General features: G+C 39.2%; 1 protein-coding gene across 1 annotated transcript in view; it reads right to left on the minus strand.

Moving 5' to 3' along the window:
• LOC126470070 (protein Hook homolog 3-like) overlaps positions 1-19,275 on the minus strand; it is a 204,900-nt gene that overhangs the window by 48,734 nt on the left and 136,891 nt on the right. Inside the window, exons 9-10 of the mRNA XM_050097578.1 lie at positions 11,313-11,477; positions 11,082-11,221 (exon numbers count right to left, since the gene is read on the minus strand). Of these exons, the coding sequence (XP_049953535.1) occupies positions 11,082-11,221; positions 11,313-11,477 (305 nt within the window). The remainder of the gene's footprint in view (positions 1-11,081; positions 11,222-11,312; positions 11,478-19,275) is intronic.

Genomic DNA, 19,275 nt, shown 5'->3' on the forward strand with positions numbered 1-19,275 from the left:
GGGGAGACAGCACAGTGGGTCGGGGTGGGCGAAGGGGAGAGGAGATAAGGTGTAGTATTACATAGGGAAGGATTTTACAGGTATATTAGTGAGATAAAAGGCATATCTACAACTGGAGTGGGAAACTTCAGCGATTGCTTCACAGTCTGTGCCATCTGGGTTCTTCCCACCAACACCAGTTTTTCTGAATTGCACAGGTGTGTAAGATAGATTGAGCCAGGAAAAGAATGGGAGGTGGGGGGGGGGGGGGGGGAAGGTCTGTAGAAAACTCATGAATTAGTATATCATTATAAGCAAAGATTATGAATCAAATCCGGCATTAATTTCATGATATCTATCCCTAACTACTTAAACACTTTTACAGTCATATTTTCTGAATATAAAAACTGTGTGGTTTGATAGCTTAGTGTTTAAACATCATATAACACACAATACATTTGCAGTTTAGTCCTCAGTCAAACCTAGGACTACTTTTTGGTGGTTAATTATTTTCTCCTCTAGCAAAAATTGTTTTAACATAAAAACATCAAACTGCACTGTGGTTCAGTTAACACATCAAACAAATATATTCCTCTACAACTGGGTGATAAGCCATGAAGTTAAGTCTGAGAGAACTACAACTTCCTTTTTTTTCTGAGTTGAGTATCTATGGCCTGCGTGGTAACAACCAATTGCATTTTAAGTCTAGGTCTTGTTCTTGTTCCAGCTTTGACTTCCTGCCAGTATCTTCTGAGCCCACCAAGAAGTGCCTGTTTATGCTCTTCACACAGAGGTCCTCTCCGTCTTTTGGACGTTGATGCCATTTTAAAACCTTCGTAGTTGTTCACCAATCTTCTAAATCTGTTCCTGCCAGGAATTTCTCTCTATGAGATACCAATCTGCCTGAGATCTTTTCCACATTCTTCAAACCATCTCGGCCCTGTTTTCTTAGATTGGGTGAAACAGCAGATTCTTTTTGTTAGTCGGTCACCGTCCGTCGCCATGAGATGACCATAAAATAACAATTGTCTCTTCTTAATGGATGCTGTGATAGGTTCTGTCTTGCTGTACAAGTCCTCATTTGCTCACATTCACCATTGTCCATCAACCCATCTATTACCTAGGATTTTCCTTAATGTCCTATGCTCTCACTTTTCCAGTCACTCAGCTTGACCTTGTGTATTCATGGTCAAAGTTTCGGACACATATAAGTCCTCAGGTTTTACAACTGTATAATAATGTTAGAACTTGCCCCTTATAATCATAGACTTTTTGTTATAGATATTCTTTGTCCCTTGGTATGCCTTGTCTAACTTCCTCATCCTGACATTAATTGCTTCTTCTTCTAATCCATTCTCCTGGATGACTTCAGTGAGATACCTGAAATTCTTAACTTGTACGTTTTTTCCCAGATTGGTGATAATCCATTCAGGTCCATCACAGATGTTTGTCATATATTTTGTCTTTTGAATAGAGATCTGGAGTCCAACTTTTGCACCAATTTCCGACAGCCTATTTCTCTTGTTGATTGCTGACTCTTTGTTGTTAGCAAAAATGGCCAGGTCATCTGCAAAGGCCAAGCTGTCAATGTACACCCCTTTGTTCTTAGGACCAAGTCTGAACCGCTCTTCATTTGTTTCTTCTTGGGCCAACAACTTTCTCCACTCCTGAATGGCTTTTTCCAAGACGCAGTTGAAAAGCAATGGGGATAGTCCATCTCCTTGTCTTACGCCCGTTCTGATTGTAAAGGGTTCTGAAATCTCACCAATAACTTTTATTTTTGACACCGTGTTAGTGAGAGTTTGTTTGATCAGCTTTCTTGATGTATCATCCACCCCAAACTCTTCCGAAATATTCATTAATGCCTCTCAGTTGATGGAGTCATAAGCCTTCTGAAAATCAACAAACACGAGCATGTAGTTATTTCCTCCAGTTTTTTATGTTCTTCAGGTTAAAGATCTGTTCTGGGCAAGAAAGGCCCTTTCGGAAACCAGCTTGATATTCCCCAATCAGTTGGTCAAGATGACATTCTATTCTGTTCTGTATTACTTTGGAGAGAATCTTATATGGAGCAGATACTAATGAGATGCCCCTATAGTTATGGACATTCTTTTTATTGCTTTTTTTGTGTAGATGATGGATTAAAGCTGACTGCCATTCAGTTGGTATCATCCCAGTTCTCCAGATCTCCTCCAATAGTTGGACTAGTACATCTAGAGTTTCACTATTTGTCAGCTTCAGTAGTTCCGCTACTATTGAATCCTCTCCAGCTGCCTTATTATTCTTAAGGTGGTTGTTGATCTCTTTGATCTCCTCTTTACCAGGTGGAGATGAGTTGGGTAGTTTGTGGATCAGGGCACGTACATTTAATCTTTCTTTTGGTTCATCACTGTTATATTTATATTTGAAATACATTTTTACCAGAACTGGCTTTTTCTAAATGAAGAATAAATGATAATTTATCAACAAGATATCATTTAGAAAGTGTCACATACATCGTGTACTTGCTCATGTAATTTCATTAACACAATTCTCAATATCAAAAGATCTGCTCTCTCAGGCTATGGAATGAACGCACTTTTATGGCTATCAAAAAATGAAGAAATTGTGAAGATGTGATATTCCTAAACCACTTTCAAAATACAAATGATCATACACTCATAAGATGCACAGTATAAACAGATAGGGTCATTCCATATGAAATCAACAAATAAAAAAATAAATATGACCCTTCGTAATTTAGAATTTTGTAATTTTTTGTCATTTAATTCAACCTATCAAAATAAGATAAAATCCGAAATTAAAATTTTTTTGGACATTTTGTTATGGAGTTATTAATTTTTAAAGTTTCCGAAATTGTGCGATTTTTGCCATATTTTGAAACCTTAAAATGGCCATATCTCAAAAAGGATTTGATGTACAGACCTGAACATTTGTACCATTTTATTCAGTTTAGTACAGACTTTGAAAATGTGTGATGCTTGGCCGAACTGAACCAATTTTTTAAAAATTCTGAATATTTCAAAATGGATCTTTTTGTTTGGGAAAAAAAGTCTGTCAGTTGTACACTATTAGTTAATTTGTGTACCATATTTCATGATGGTTTTCCAAAGGGAACATATGGAAATAAATGTTACTTTACTGCTATTTGTATTGACAAATGTATCTCAACCACACACAGTTAGCAAGATGGTTCCTTAAACTACTCTTAAAATGAAATTATTGAGTACTAATTAAGTATACTTCACTTTATCATTTTAAAATTGTAGTAAACTATACCCTATAACAATACCATAAATAACGTAACAAATAATATGCATTTTCCATTTTATATAACTACCCATTTACAGTAGTTGTAGGTGAGGGAAAGAGGACCAGGTTGCTTTGTGCATGTATAATCTTAAAGTGCTTAATCACCCAATAAAATGTTGAAAGGCACCTGTTGGAATATGACAAATACGTAGTGCAGTCCACAAAGTGGAGTATTGTACTTGTTGTATTCCAACATGAGGGTTCAAAGTTTTATTGGGAAATTATTCATTTCAAATCATAACACTGGTACATTTGTACCACTTTGTCACCTAAGGATGTTCATATAGAATGAAACCAGTGGCTCACTACATGCACATAAAATAAGAGTGAAAGTGGTTTTATTAACACTCATATTAAGAAGCACAACATGATCAAATATTAACTTCATTCCAATTGTTTGAGTGGGGTAAAGCATAAATGCCATCAGTCACTTCTACATGACAAATGATGAGCAAGCAGCATAAAAAAGAAGCTTGGAAAATTTTTTAATACAACCATAACAGACACAGGGACACAAATGTATCATGCATTTATTCCTATGAGCAAAGCCAAAGGTAATGGTAAAGCGCAAAAATTGGTTTTTGTTCATAAAATTCGGGTGGGTCCAGATGCGGCATGCTTTTGAACATTCACACAACATCTTGCTTGCGCTTATGACAAACGGTGGGTGGCTTCTGTGCTATCCAGAGGTGAAAACACAGAATTAAAGATTTTATTTACATATCAGCATGGGTCAGCTCTTTCTTTTTCAAAGCCAAAAAAATCAGATAAATTGACTAATTAAAAAAACTTCATACTTTGTAAATTAAATCCCTCAACTGCAACTTGAAAGAACATACAGACTACCAGATGAAGAGCTCCTAAAAGCCTCCGATTATATTGGAAAAGAATGTTATGTTACAATTATTTATGTCATTATTGCTTGGGAGAACTAGGTTACATCATTTAAAAGAAAAGTGCAACACATCTTTTTAGACTCAAATAAGATTGTTATTGGGTCACCATAACATCTTTCTTGTTGAAGATGAGTACAAAATTTCTCTTTGCATGGCACTCAAATAATACATTGTTAAATAATTACAGCTACCTCATTGTTTCATTAATGATATTGATTAAATTTAATGTATCTGTAAAATGAAGACATCATTAAGGAGTCTGTTTTGAGCATGGGTTGTTATGGTGTATGTTAAAATATCTTCACAGTTAACACAGGGCAGTCAAATGCAAATTTGAATATAAGTGTACAGTTATAATACTGTAATACATTGTCATTAAATACAAAATAATGATTTGACAGCCTTTTTCGGTTTTGACATATTACACCTTAGTAACAAGTCCAAAGCCCTACACGCTAATCATGAGGTGCTGTACTAATCAGTAGAATAAAATTTATTTTAATATGTTCCCACTGGAGCACCATCATGAAATTTGGCACACACATTAACATATATTGTGCGAGTAATGAATTGTTATGAATATCATCAATTAGCATACACTTTTAAAGTTTATAACAAACTGAATAAGATATGTAAGTCAAACAATTTTTGAGATATGCTGACTTTAAGGTTTCAAAACATAACAAATATCACATAATTTTGGAAGTTTTAAAAATTAATAGCTAAAAAAATAATGGTCAAAAAATTTTTTAATTTGGAGTTTTTCATGCAAACAACTATAAGTTTACAACAAATTATCAAAATCTGAGACATCAAGAATCAGACCATTGGCTGATTTCATATAGACTGACCCAATATAAAGCTTGAAAGAAACAAACTCAGGCAAGGAGTTAGAAAAATGTAGATTATGCTGCCTAACATAAGAATATGGAGCTATACCACATTAAATTAGGCAACAATTCAACATCATACAAAATAAAGGTTATACAGATTTTAGCAAAAGAGGATGAGAAATTATTTCACAAAGGCATGTAAGCAAACAGCAAAAGATGTTGCAGGTATGAAGAAAGCAAAAGAAAAGAATATTTCAGATGGAACAAAGCGGCTATTCAAGAGGAGGTGAGAGTTTCAAGGAAACAACTGTAGAGACATGATAGAGTATTATGACTTAAATAAAACTATTCAATACTGTCGTCAAAGAGGTGAACAATATAATAAAAAATTGATAACAGATACAACTGAAAATAATTACAGTATGAAGAAAACAAAACAGAAACTTATGTGGGGTAGACATCACATTTCATCAGTTAAGATGGGGAATGCCACAGTAATTAACAACAGAGAGGAAACTGTACAAATGTTCTTAAATTTTTGTATGGTTTAGTAGACGAATACAGAGAACTGATACTTACTAACAAAATTGACATTCCAGAAGTAATGTCAGATAAGGGAGACATTTGTGGTATGAAGAAAGGAAAGGTGCCTGGAGATGATGATGTTTCGATTCAAATATTTAATGCTTGAGGCAAAGCAATAGATGACTGTTCCCCAAGTCTGTAAAAATGGTGTAATTATTCTACTTTCTACAAGAAAGATGACAGCTTTACCTATTTTATCACAGAATGGACCACCCGCGAGTCATTAACAAATGTATATAACAGCACAATGAATAGGAGTTACCATGCTGTATGGGATTCCTATATTTTGAGAAAAATATTAGTTCACTTTCAGTAAAATCTCTACTAAGAGTCCTAGAAATACTAGAGACTTTTTCAACCTATGTTAGTATACTGAAAAATATATACATCAGTGCTAGAGCTTCCATTATACTCCACATGGACAAGGAAAAACAAGAACTGAAAGCAGAGTAAGGCAAGGAGATTCCATATAGCAACAACTATTCTTTTCTTAGTAGCAGAGAATATTTTCAAATCACTAAACTGGAAAAAAGAATAAGGAATATATGTTAATATGCTAGAACAATCTTTATTTTGCTGAGGATATTGTACTTTTTGTTTCCTGTGTAGATAAACTTCAACAACACAGGGAAGAACAAAGAAAGTTTGAAGGTAGGCTTGAAAATCAGTTACAGAGAAGCTAAAATAATGTGTATAGCATTAATGGAAATTCCTGGATGGAGCTATGCGCAAAAAAAGGGAAAAGCAACCACTCACCTATAGTGGACCAATGAGGAGAGCACAGTAATACAGAAAAGAAAACAGCATTCATACTAGCTTTCAAGCACTATTTCTTTTTCTAGCATTAGTACACACTCCTGGCAAGACTCTTTTCATAGCCACAGGAGCGTGCCTGTGGGTGTCTGTGCGCGTGTGAATGAGTGTACTATTGCTAGAATAAGAGCTAGTGCTCAAAAGCTAGTGTGAATGCTATTTTGTTATGTGTTACTGTGCTCCATGAACATATCCACTATAGGTGAGTGTTTCCTTTCCTCTACAATTATGTGCAATCAGTATATCAAAAATAAAATATTAAAAATTAAAACTAAAGACACACAGCTCCAGTTAATGACTATTATATTCATAGCAGTTGAGGACAACAATTGGATCGATAGCAGATTATACATGACATCATAAACAGAAACCGTCAAATTCAATATACACATCCTCCATGGAAAGAGTCCTGTACTCCATACACATACCTCTTGCACAGACCGTAAACACTTTCGAGTTAAACATTCACGTCACTCTTAACAGTAAATAAAAGGGGCACAAACAAATTTTAAATAAACAGAAATCTTCAAATGGCCAATTCTTTCACACCCACTATCACCACCATAACCACTTCATGTTTCAATAAACTTGCAGATTTCCTCAGAAATATCATGTACTTCTCATGTTTTGTAAACGTTATCTTAATCTTTCCCATCTCTCTTTTAATTGTTACAAAAAGGTACGGCCAAACTTTCAGGAAACATTCCTCACACACAAAGAAAGAAAATATGTTATGTGAACATGTGTCTGGAAACGCTTACTTTCCATGTTAGAGCTCATTTTATTACTTCTCTTCAAATCACATTAATCATGTAATGGAAACACACTGCAACAGAACGTACCAGCGTGACTTCAAATACTTTGTTATAGGAAATGTTCAAAATGTCCTCCGTTAGCGAAGATACATGCATCCACCCTCCGTCGCATGGAACCCCTGATACGCTGATGCAGCCCTGGAGAATGGTGTATTGTATCACAGCCGTCCACAATACGAGCACAAAGAGTCTCTACATTTGGTACCAGGGTTGCGTAGACAAGAGCTTTCAAATGCCCCCATAAATGAAAGTCAAGAGGGTTGAGGTCAGGAGAGCGTGGAGGCCATGGAATTGGTCCGCCTCTACCAATCCATCGGTCACCAAATCTGTTGTTGAGAAGCGTACGAACACTTCGACTGAAATGTGCAGGAGCTCCATCGTGCATGAACCACATGTTGTGTCGTACTTGTAAAGGCACATGATCTAGCAGCAAAGGTAGAGTATCCTGTATGAAATCATGACAACGTGCTCCTTGAGCGTAGGTGGACGAAACTAAAATGAGCTCTAACATGGAAATTAAGCGTTTCCGGACACATGTCCACATAACATCTTTTCTTCATTTGTGTGTCAGGAATGGTTCCAGGAAGTTTGGCCGTACCTTTTCGTAACACCCTGCATACTGGATGGTTATAAATAAACTGATGGTGTTTTGAGTGCTGCAGTGCAGGCTGTATACATTGCAGGACACTGACACAGATCATGTTCATGTCCATTAATTAGTGCACTCGTGGAGTATGCTGAAAAAATTAACAGTTCCACTTTCTGACACCAGGTGAAAATATGGTACTGTAAGCAGTCTGGCACTGTAAGCAGTCAAAATGTGAAATGTTTCTTGTTTTGACATCAGTATGCTATTTGTCACTTAGCGATGCACGTTCATTTCCAGTGAAAGTGTAAATGATTAAGAAGGCTGAAGTTTACCATACAAAATGCAATTGCTATTGCAAAGAAAGACCACAGACTGCTGGTAAAGTTGTTTTATCAGAAAGCCGGCAACAGCAGTGCTGCATTGCAGGAATATTACTGACAGAAACAGCTGCAAAGAGGCTCCCTGTCAATAAATGGGCTAAAGAATATGGTCAAGACAGCTGAAGAAACATGTGCATTAGGTGGTGCAGCAGGGAGAGGGAGGTGGCCCATTTCCATAGCAGTTGTTGATGAAGTAGCTGTAGCTATAGCCGATCGTGCAGCAAATGCCTCAAATTCTGCAGCCAATGCTCAATCTGTGTCATGGGAATTCCCCATTAACAACATTATCAGCTTCATGACATATCCAACACCCAAAATGCTTCACTGGTAATTGATAGCTTGTATTAAAGTGTTCTTTCACATACAATAAAGGGTGAAGAAAAAACTGCCGCACTTTGAGATCGGCATGTCATTCCTCATCCAGATTCAAGAGAAAAGTTTATCTAGCAAAATCAGACTGTGTCATTTTGAAAACACCTGTATGGAAATGATGAGCTAGCAACACAGTCACAATGTGCAGCATATAGAGGAATGTGTATCACCCTACACTACCATACCAGCCACTGTAGCTCACTGAATAGACTACTGGGACATCAAACCCACATCCACGACTAAGTTATGGTTCGAATCCTTGTCAGGTTCCTTTCTTATTTTCTAGATATCTGGCACCTAGTTCTCATCATTTATACGCACAATATTGTTTTCTCATGTGACAATAGCATATCACATGGCAGTCCAATCCATTAAACTTCATGCTTGTGTCTACTAACCACATAGTACACAAACATAACTGGTCTTGTCAAGTTCATGTAAGGCAACTGCCTGATGGAGTAAACAAATGATGAATATGTCAACATGCTTTTGGTGCCAGGTGCATCTGGTAAACAAGCTGCTGCTACTTCTCCTACTCCTGCATATGCTGCATGGTACCCTCACAGGTACCTTCCCAATAAGAATGTTTTCCTTTGCTGGCTCAACACCTTCAGGAAGCCGGTAATCTTCGTCCCCAAGTAACGGACAGAGATCATCCAAGGACTACACATACTCCACAAACAGAGGACATGATTCCTGAAACCATTCACCAATCACCTCGGCAAAGTACCCATAATATTGCAAGGCAGTTCCAGATATATCAAAGACTGATTGCTGAAGTGTTGCATGATGAAGAATTGCATCCATATCGTTACACATTGACTCAACACCTGGGGCCAGAAGACCGAATTCAATCAGTACAGTTCTGTGAATGGCTTCCGTACCAAGTGGAAGATAACGAACATTTTATAAGGAATTTGATATGGACTGACAAACCTATCCTCCACAACAGCCATTATTGGTCAGAACACAACCCATGTTACCCGTGAACGTGGCTTTCAGACATGCTTTGGCATAAACCTGTGGGCTGGAATTGTGGGAGGAGTGCTTTTGGACCCTTATCTACTGCCGGAAAAGTTGAATGCACCTCTGTAACATACATTTCTTTACAATACTTTGCTTGATGCATTAGAAAACATTCCACTTGGTGTTCGGCAAGAGCTATGGTTTCAGGATGCTGGTGCACTGTCACACTTTGAAATGAATGTGTATAACTATTTAAATGAAGTGTTTCCAGGGAACTGGATTGGTTGTGGAGGCCCAATGTTCTGGCCTCCACGTCTCCTGGACCTTAAGTCACAACTTTTTTATTTGTGAGGACACTTAAAGGAACAAGTTTATAGTACTCCACCCATGAATGTACACAACCTAATAGCTCATGTGAATGCCATTTCGGCAATGGTGGATGCAGGTGTGTTGCCTAGGGTCCAGCAAAGTACGATCCTGCAAGTGATGAAGTGTTTGTAAATGCAAGGTGGTCACTCCGAACATCTTCTCTGAAGTTAATATTACTTGTACGCGTATGTATCGTCTCTGGGAAGATAATCCTGGACGTCATACATACAGAATGGAATTATTGTACTTAGAATAATGTGCAATCTAGTGTAGCCTACCTATAGCGTTTTTCGTAACTCACTGGCTACAGACAATCGTACTGAATCTAATGTTATTTTCTGTTGGCTTTATTTGCATTTTGGACAAAACAAAGTGGTCATTTGTAAGAAGTTCATGTTACTCTTAATGTTTAAATAAAGGTAACAGTAAGAGAAAGAAATACATACGATATTTCATTGTGGAGGTGTAAATTGGATACAATTTGATGCTTTAACTGAAAAAATGTTTGGCACGAATCTGACTCAAACACTGGTGAGTCTGCATATCCATTCCCCATGGCATTGCCTCATCTCACTGAGCTAATGAGATAGCTTCAGCACAGTGCAGAGTTCATGCTACCTGTTTTTGGCCACACTGCACATAGTTACAGCATTGCCAGAGCCTTGTTTTCACATTGCATTTCTATTAAACCTATTGGAATGACTACTAAATGACTTTCATAGTTAAAAACTGTTTTGATAGTTTAACTTTTTCCTTGAACTGGAATGACAAATTGCATGCTGACCACCAGAAGCAGCATTTTTTCTTCACCCCGTATAGTGGCTGCATCCTCATTTCAACCCCCAAAGAATTCCAAAGCTAAAACCGAGTTATGAAAGTGTGTGTACGGATGTCTGTGTGGTTGTGTGTGAGTGAATGTGTGTATCTTTACTAGAAAAAGAGCAAGAGCTCTAAAGCTACTTGAATACAGTTTCCTGTTACATGTTTCCATGTTCCATACATCAGTCTGCCATAGGTGAGTGGTTACCTTTCCTTATTTTACACATTATTATTCCAAATAGACTTGATTCAAGCATGGATTTTCCCCATGCATTTATTAAAAACTACACCATGAATTTTCTATCATTTTTCTCTGTCAATTTAAAATGGAAGGAAAGTACACTAATACTTACTTAATTTCAGGAGCTATCATGTTTTCAGGCACAGTTTCAACTAGAAGAGTATCTGGTGTACAGTTTCCACGCTGCTGCAGTTGTGAACACTTCAGTTCCTCATTTGTCTCTTTCAGGGAATCACGCTCAATGATTAGCCTCTACCAGCATAAAAGACAACACTCAGTTAAGTAGTGCATATCTGAAAGAAAAAATACTGAAGTGCAGTAACATGTAATACACAGTCAATACCTGATTTTCCCTCTGGAGGGCATGCAGTCGTTCTTGAAGTTTTTTACTTTCAAATTCAACTCTATCGGCTCTTTTTGTTTCCTCAATTAATTTTTCATCTAATTCTGCTACTTGTTTCTTATACATTTCTAACTGCTGCTTCAGTGTTCCACTCTTCCTCAACTCCTACAAATAAAAAGGAATTTTATCAGCAAATTATGTTGCACTTCACTTTTTATTCTACTTTTTGGAAAATATATTTTCACTTTACTTCCATGGCGAATGTCATTCAGTCAAAGGGAAGTAACAGACTAACAGTATTTTAACATTAAGAAGATACTCAGTTTTAAATGTTTTCTGTCAGGAAACAAAGACCTTCTGGTTTCTCATTCAGAAGCATTTTATCGTTCCTGCATGTTCTTTGCTTGTATTGTAAAAACCTTAATCCTTCATCATAGTGTGCAATCTCTAAGTCAGTATCTCATGAAACAAAATGACACTTTTCCTTATATGTTGGAAAACTGGTTATATGTATTACCTCAAGATTAACATAACAGAGCACTTACTGAGGAACCAGTAAGGAACTGATGAAACTGGTCATTTAGGCCATTATTTAGTGTGTTACTGGCACATATGTAATTGATGTATCTTCAAGTGTAATAGATACCACAAAGGACCAAGCTTCTAGATTTATTTTTTCTATTTGCTCTAGTTCTTTGATAGATAACAAATTTTAAATTAATGATGACAGAAAGTATAATTATCCTCCCAAGAAAAAAGTGTGAAGTGAGTTATTGAGCAATTCCTTCCTCTTGAGCTTCCTAATTTTCTTGCTCACTCAAACAACATGACATATTTGTAGCAGAATTACAGCAAACTGCCAAAGCTGATCACTGTAAGCACAAAATTATGTCAATGCAATCAAAATAGCTCAGCCATCCATGACAGCAGCTATTATGTTTGCTAATGTTTCTTTCGAAATAATACTATAAATTGACAACAGAAGGCAGCAACAGTCAAGGGACAGGTAGGGCGACATCTGTACAGTGTTCTCATATGAAATGAGTCCAGTTTTGACAAACAGGTGGCTCACATATCGAGAAAATTAAGGTCTGATCTATACTTGGCAGCAGTTTAAAAAAAAATTCTTACCAGCACCTTCTAAAGCTGCAATTAATACCAACTACTTCAAATCCTCACATATCTTCATCTCCAACTATACTCCGCAAGCCACCCTTACGGTGTGTGGCGGAGGGCACTTTACGTGCCATTGTCATTACCTCATGATATGCAGGATGTATCAAAATTAATAGCATAAGAACATACAGCTGAAAGTACACAATGGGCATCACTGTGGGGGTCCGGATGGGGGTTTGTCAGGGACGGCCAGCTCGTCCCACGCATCCCCTGATCGAACTACGACTGTGGTTGCCCGGGATACTGCCCGCATTGAGGCTGATCCCTCACCTGTGATAGAGTGGGAGGTCGTCTCAAGGTGTGGCAGGGGGCGAAAGACATTCGGAGGGGCGAACGGAAGGCCTCTCCAGTTTGTCTGACGAACCGGTTTCAGGCTCTGTCTCAGGCTGATACTGATCTTTGGCCTGACATGGCTGCTTGTCCTGTTCCAGAGGTTGCCCCTCAGTCTGCAAGATCCGGGCGGTCGCAGAGGGTGGGCTTACTGGTAGTTGGCACTCCGTGTGCATACCGGGGGGAGTCATTCCAGATGTGGAAAGGGTCCTTCCGGATGCCATGAATGGTACAGGGTGCACCCATCTGCAGGTGGTCGCTCATGTCGGCACCAATGATGTGTGTCGCTATGGATCGGAGGAAATCCTCTCTGGCTTCCGGCGTCTATCTGATTTGGTGAAGACTGCCAGTCTCGCTAGCGGGATGAAAGCAGAGCTCACCATCTGCAGCATCGTCGACAGGACTGACTGCGGACCTTTGGTACAGAGCCGAGTGGAGGGTCTGAATCAGAGGCTGAGATGGTTCTGCGACCACGTGGGCTGCAGATTCCTCGACTTGCGCCATAGGGTGGTGGGGTTTCGGGTTCCGCTGGATAGGTCAGGAGTCCACTACACGCAACAAGCGGCTACACGGGTAGCAGGGGTTGTGTGGCGTGGGCTGGGCAGTTTTTTAGGTTAGATGGCCTTGGGCAAGTACAGAAAGGGCAACAGCCTCAACGGGTGCAGGGAAAAGTCGGGACATGCGGGGACCAAGCAGCAATCGGTATTGTAATTGTCAACTGTCGAAGCTGCGTTGGTAAAGTACCAGAACTTCGAGCGCTGATAGAAAGCACCGAAGCTGAAATCGTTATAGGTACAGAAAGCTGGCTTAAGCCAGAGATAAATTCTGCCGAAATTTTTACAAAGGTACAGACGGTGTTTAGAAAGGATAGATTGCACGCAACCAGTGGTGGCGTGTTTGTCGCTGTTAGTAGTAGTTTATCCTATAGTGTAGAAGTGGATAGTTCCTGTGAATTATTATGGGTGGAGGTTACACTCAACAACCGAACTAGGTTAATAATTGGCTCCTTTTACCGACCTCCCGACTCAGCAGCATTAGTGGCAGAACAACTGAGAGAAAATTTGGAATACATTTCACATAAATTTTCTCAGCATGTTATAGTCTTAGGTGGAGATTTCAATTTACCAGATATAGACTGGTACACTCAGATGTTTAGGACGGGTGGTAGGGACAGAGCATCGAGTGACATTATACCGAGTGCACTATCCGAAAATTACCTCGAGCAATTAAACAGAGAACCGATTCGTGGAGATAACATCTTGGACCTACTGATAACATACAGACCCGAACTTTTTGACTCTTTAAGTGCAGAACAGGGAATCAGTGATCATAAGGCCGTTGCAGCATCCCTGAATATGGAAGTTAATAGGAATATAAAAAAAGGGAGGAAGGTTTATCTGTTTAGCAAGAGTAATAGAAGGCAGATTTCAGACTACCTAACAGATCAAAACGAAAATTTCTGTTCCGACACTGACAATGTTGAGTGTTTATGGAAAAAGTTCAAGGCAATCATGAAATGCGTTTTAGACAGGTACGTGCCGAGTAAAACTGTGAGGGATGGGAAAAACCCACCGTGGTACAACAACAAAGTTAGGAAACTACTGCGAAAGCAAAGAGAGCTTCACTCCAAATTTAAACACAGCCAAAACCTCTCAGACAAACAGAAGCTAAACGATGTCAAAGTTAGCGTAAGGAGGGCTATGCGTGAAGCGTTCAGTGAATTCGAAAGTAAAATTCTATGTACCGACTTGACAGAAAATCCTAGGAAGTTCTGGTCTTACGTTAAATCAGTAAGTGGCTCGAAACAGCATATCCAGACACTCCGGGATGATGATGGCATTGAAACAGAGGATGACATGCGTAAAGCTGAAATACTAAACACCTTTTTCCAAAGCTGATTCACAGAGGAAGACCGCACTGCAGTTCCTTCTCTAAATCCTCGCACAAACGAAAAAATGGCTGACATCGAAATAAGTGTCTAAGGAATAGAAAAGCAACTGGAATCACTCAATAGAGGAAAGTCCACTGGACCTGACGGGATACCAATTCGATTCTACACAGAGTACGCGAAAGAACTTGCCCCCCTTCTAACAGCCGTGTACCGCAAGTCTCTAGAGGAACGGAGGGTTACAAATGATTGGAAAAGAGCACAGGTAGTCCCAGTCTTCAAGAAGGGTCGTCGAGCAGATGCGCACCCTATAGACCTATATCTCTGACGTCGATCTGTTGTAGAATTTTAGAACATGTTTTTTGCTCGAGTATCATGTCGTTTTTGGAAACCCAGAATCTACTATGTAGGAATCAACATGGATTCCGGAAACAGCGATCGTGTGAGACCCAACTCGCTTTATTTGTTCATGAGACCCAGAAAATATTAGATACAGGCTCCCAGGTAGATGCTATTTTTCTTGACTTCCGGAAGGCGTTCGATACAGTTCCTCACTGTCGCCTGATAAACAAAGTAAGAGCCTACGGAATATCAGACCAGCTGTGTGGCTGGATTGAAGAGTTTTTAGCAAACAGAACACAGCATGTTGTTATCAATGGAGAGACATCTACAGACGTTAAAGTAACCTCTGGCGTGCAACAGGGGAGTGTTATGGGACCATTGCTTTTCACAATATATATAAATGACCTAGTAGATAGTGTCAGAAGTTCCATGCGGCTTTTCGCGGATGATGCTGTAGTATACAGAGAAGTTGCAGCATTAGAAAATTGTAGCGAAATGCAGGAAGATCTGCAGCGGATAGGCACTTGGTGCAGGGAGTGGCAACTGTCCCTTAACATAGACAAATGTAATGTATTGCGAATACATAGAAAGAAGGATCCTTTATTGTATGATTATATGATAGCGGAACAAACAATGGTAACAGTTACTTCTGTAAAATATCTGGGAGTATGCGTGCGGAACGATTTGAAGTGGAATGATCATATAAAATTAATTGTTGGTAAGGCGGGTACCAGGTTGAGATTCATTGGGAGAGTGCTTAGAAAATGTAGTCCATCAACAAAGGAGGTGGCTTACAAAACACTCGTTCGACCTATACTTGAGTATTGCTCATCAGTGTGGGATCCGTACCAGATCGGGTTGACGGAGGAGATAGAGAAGATCCAAAGAAGAGCGGCACGTTTCGTCACAGGGTTATTTGGTAACCGTGATAGCGTTACGGAGATGTTTAATAAACTCAAGTGGCAGACTCTGCAAGAGAGGCGCTCTGCATCGCGGTGTAGATTGCTCGCCAGGTTTCGAGAGGGTGCGTTTCTGGATGAGGTATCGAATATATTGCTTCCCCCTACTTATACCTCCCGAGGAGATCACGAATGTAAAATTAGAGAGATTAGAGCACGCACGGAGGCTTTCAGACATTCGTTCTTCCCGCGAACCATACGCGACTGGAACAGGAAAGGGAGGTAATGACAGTGGCACGTAAAGTGCCCTCCGCCACACACCGTTGGGTGGCTTGCGGAGTATAAATGTAGATGTAGATTACTAGATGTAAAACAGTCTCAGTAAACGTAGGTTGCAAATGAACTGTTTGTGAGATAATTGCGACTTTGTGGTTACCAGCCACCACTGATGTGATTATGTGAAAACGCTGCATGTCAGTCCATGGTTCTTTGTTTACATTTGAGACATGGAGTAAACAGAATGGATACAACAGTACAGTACACAGTCAGAGTGCCACTCGCGTCAGTTGTCTGTGGAGTGACAAGGAGTATGTGGACATGCATTTCATGTATGGCAGAGCTAACAGCAATGCACGGGAAGGTGCATGTTTGTACCAAGAAGCACACACTGCCCAAAGGAATCCCAAGAGTTCTACATTTACAAAGGTACATCAATCCCTCTGAGAAGCTGGGAACTTTGCACATGCACACCTCAGTTTAGTAGTGCATATCTGAAAAAGAATACTGGAGTAACGTGTAATACACAGTCAATACCTGATTTTCTCTCTGGAGTGCATGGATTACACCTGTGCTTGAAGATGTGGTGCTGGAAACAGTTGAACATTCTCCAAGAATCTTGACAAGGAGACTTGCCACAAAAATTCTTGGAATGAGTCACAGCAGTGTTTGGAGAATGCATCACAGTGCAATTTACCTATACCGTTCAGTGCATTAGTGATGAGGACTTTGGTCCAAGATGACCATTCTGTTAGTGTATGCAACAAAAGCTGTAGGCAACTCCATTTTTGACAATAACATTTTATTTACAGATGAAGCAGGATTCATTCCCAATGGTGTGTTTAATTATCATGATTCTCACATCTGGAGTCATCTAGGCTCCAACCCACTTGCTGTGCATAAGTCTCCACATCAGTGACTTTTCTCAATGAATGTGTGGCCAGGAGTACTAGGTGATTGTCTTATTGGGCTGTACATGTTACCAAACAAACTCAATGGATGGAATTACCTTTGGTTTCTGTAGTGTCATCTTGCTTGAGGATGTTCCTCTAGAGCAATGCCAGAGGATCTTTACATGCGTGATGGAGCGCTGGCACATTTTGCTGCTATGGTGAGAGGACATCTAACACGCCAATCTGGCCAAACATAGATTGGGTGAGAAGATGTGTACTGTAATCAAATTGCATGCATATGGAGTATCATCCCAGTTGTGTGACTTGATTTGTGATTTCTTCTCAGAGAGATTTGTAGTGATAGATGGTAAATAATCGAGTAGAACAGAAGTGATATTTGGTGTTCGGCAAAGTAGTGTCATAGGCCCTCTGCTGCTCCTGATTTTATGTAAATGATCTGGGTGATAATCTGAGCAGCCCCCTTAGATTGATTGCAGATGACTCTGTAATTTACCATCTAGTACAATACAATCATCAGACGATCAATTCCAATTACAAAATGATCTAGAGAGAATTTCTGTATGGTGCAAAAAGTGGCGATTGGCACTAAACAATGAAAAGTGCGAGTTCATCCACATAGGTACTAAAAGAAACCCGATAAATTTTGGGTATATGATAAATTTCACAAATCTAAGGGCTGTCAATTCGACTAAATACCTAGGCATTACAATTATGAGCAATTTAAATTGGACAGACCACATGGATAATATTGTGGAGAAGGCGAAACAAAGACTGCGCTTTGTTGGCAGAACACTTAGAAGATGTGACAAACCCACTAAGGAGACAGTCTACATTACACTTGTCCGTCCTCTGCTGGAATATTGGTGCACGGTGTGGGATTACCAGGTAGGATTGACGGAGGTCATCGAAAAAGTGCAAAGAAGGGCAGCTCATTTCATGTTATCATGCAATAGGGGTGGGAGTGTCACTGATATGATACGCGAGTTGGGGTAGCAGTCACTGAAAGACAGGCGGCTTTCTTTGCGGCGAGATCTATTGAAGAAATTTCAATCACCAACTTTCTCTTCTGAATGGGAAAATATTTTGTTGCCATCCACCTACATAGGGAGAAATGATCACCATAATAAAATAAGAGAAATCAGAGCTCAAACAGAAAGATTTAGGTGTTCCTTTTTCCCACGCGCCGTTCGAGAGTGGAATGGTAGAGTAGTAGTACGAAAATGGTTCGATGAACCCTCTACCAGGCACTTAAGTGTGAATTGCAGAGTAACTATGTAGATGTAGATGTAGATCACCACATCCGAAACCCATGGATTTTTGTGTTTGGGGCCACCTTAAAGGTGCAGTGTATGCCACTTCACACACACACACACACACACACACACACACACACAAGAACTGGAGCAGAGGCTTGTCAATGGTTGCCAAGAATTTCAAAATGACCCAGGAGTGTCTGAAAGGATTTGAAACTTGAAACCTATTGTGGTGATGTCATGTTAATTCAGAACACCTGCACTTCTACCTAAGTATCTCTAATAATTTTTCTTAATGTTGTACAGTGTTGTTACCTTTTCCTAACTCAGATTGCAATTACACAGAATCAAGTCAGTGGTGGCTGGGAACCACAAAGTCGCAACTATCTCACAAACATTTCAGTTGTGGACCTAGATTTACTGAGACTTTTTTTGCTTCTAGTATCACGTACTTTCAACTGTATGCATTACGCCATTAATCATGATACATCCTGTAATAAATATTTACATGAAACACACAATCAAATACCTTGCAAATACATGTCCACAGTTATTTTCCACTAAGATGTCATTGAAGCAAGAGAGAGTGGAACAGTAATAAAATGACACAACAATATTAGTAACATGAGTGTACTAAGAACACATGAAAAAACAAGGAAGGATATAAATAAAACCTTAGAGAGATTAAAAAGTCAAGAAAATGGTGGTAAATATGTTAAAAGCAACAGCAAATCCCAGATTTAACTGAAGTATAATAAAATAAAAACATGACAAACAGTTCCTTGAGCCACTGAGGCACCCTGAAAGATTAAAAGAAAATAAATACATAAAATAAAACACAACAGGTACTGAATAAACAGCTGACTCAGCAATAAGAACAGAAGC

The sequence above is a fragment of the Schistocerca serialis genome, chromosome 3 (assembly GCF_023864345.2).
Source record: "Schistocerca serialis cubense isolate TAMUIC-IGC-003099 chromosome 3, iqSchSeri2.2, whole genome shotgun sequence".
Classification (NCBI taxonomy): domain Eukaryota; kingdom Metazoa; phylum Arthropoda; class Insecta; order Orthoptera; family Acrididae; genus Schistocerca; species Schistocerca serialis.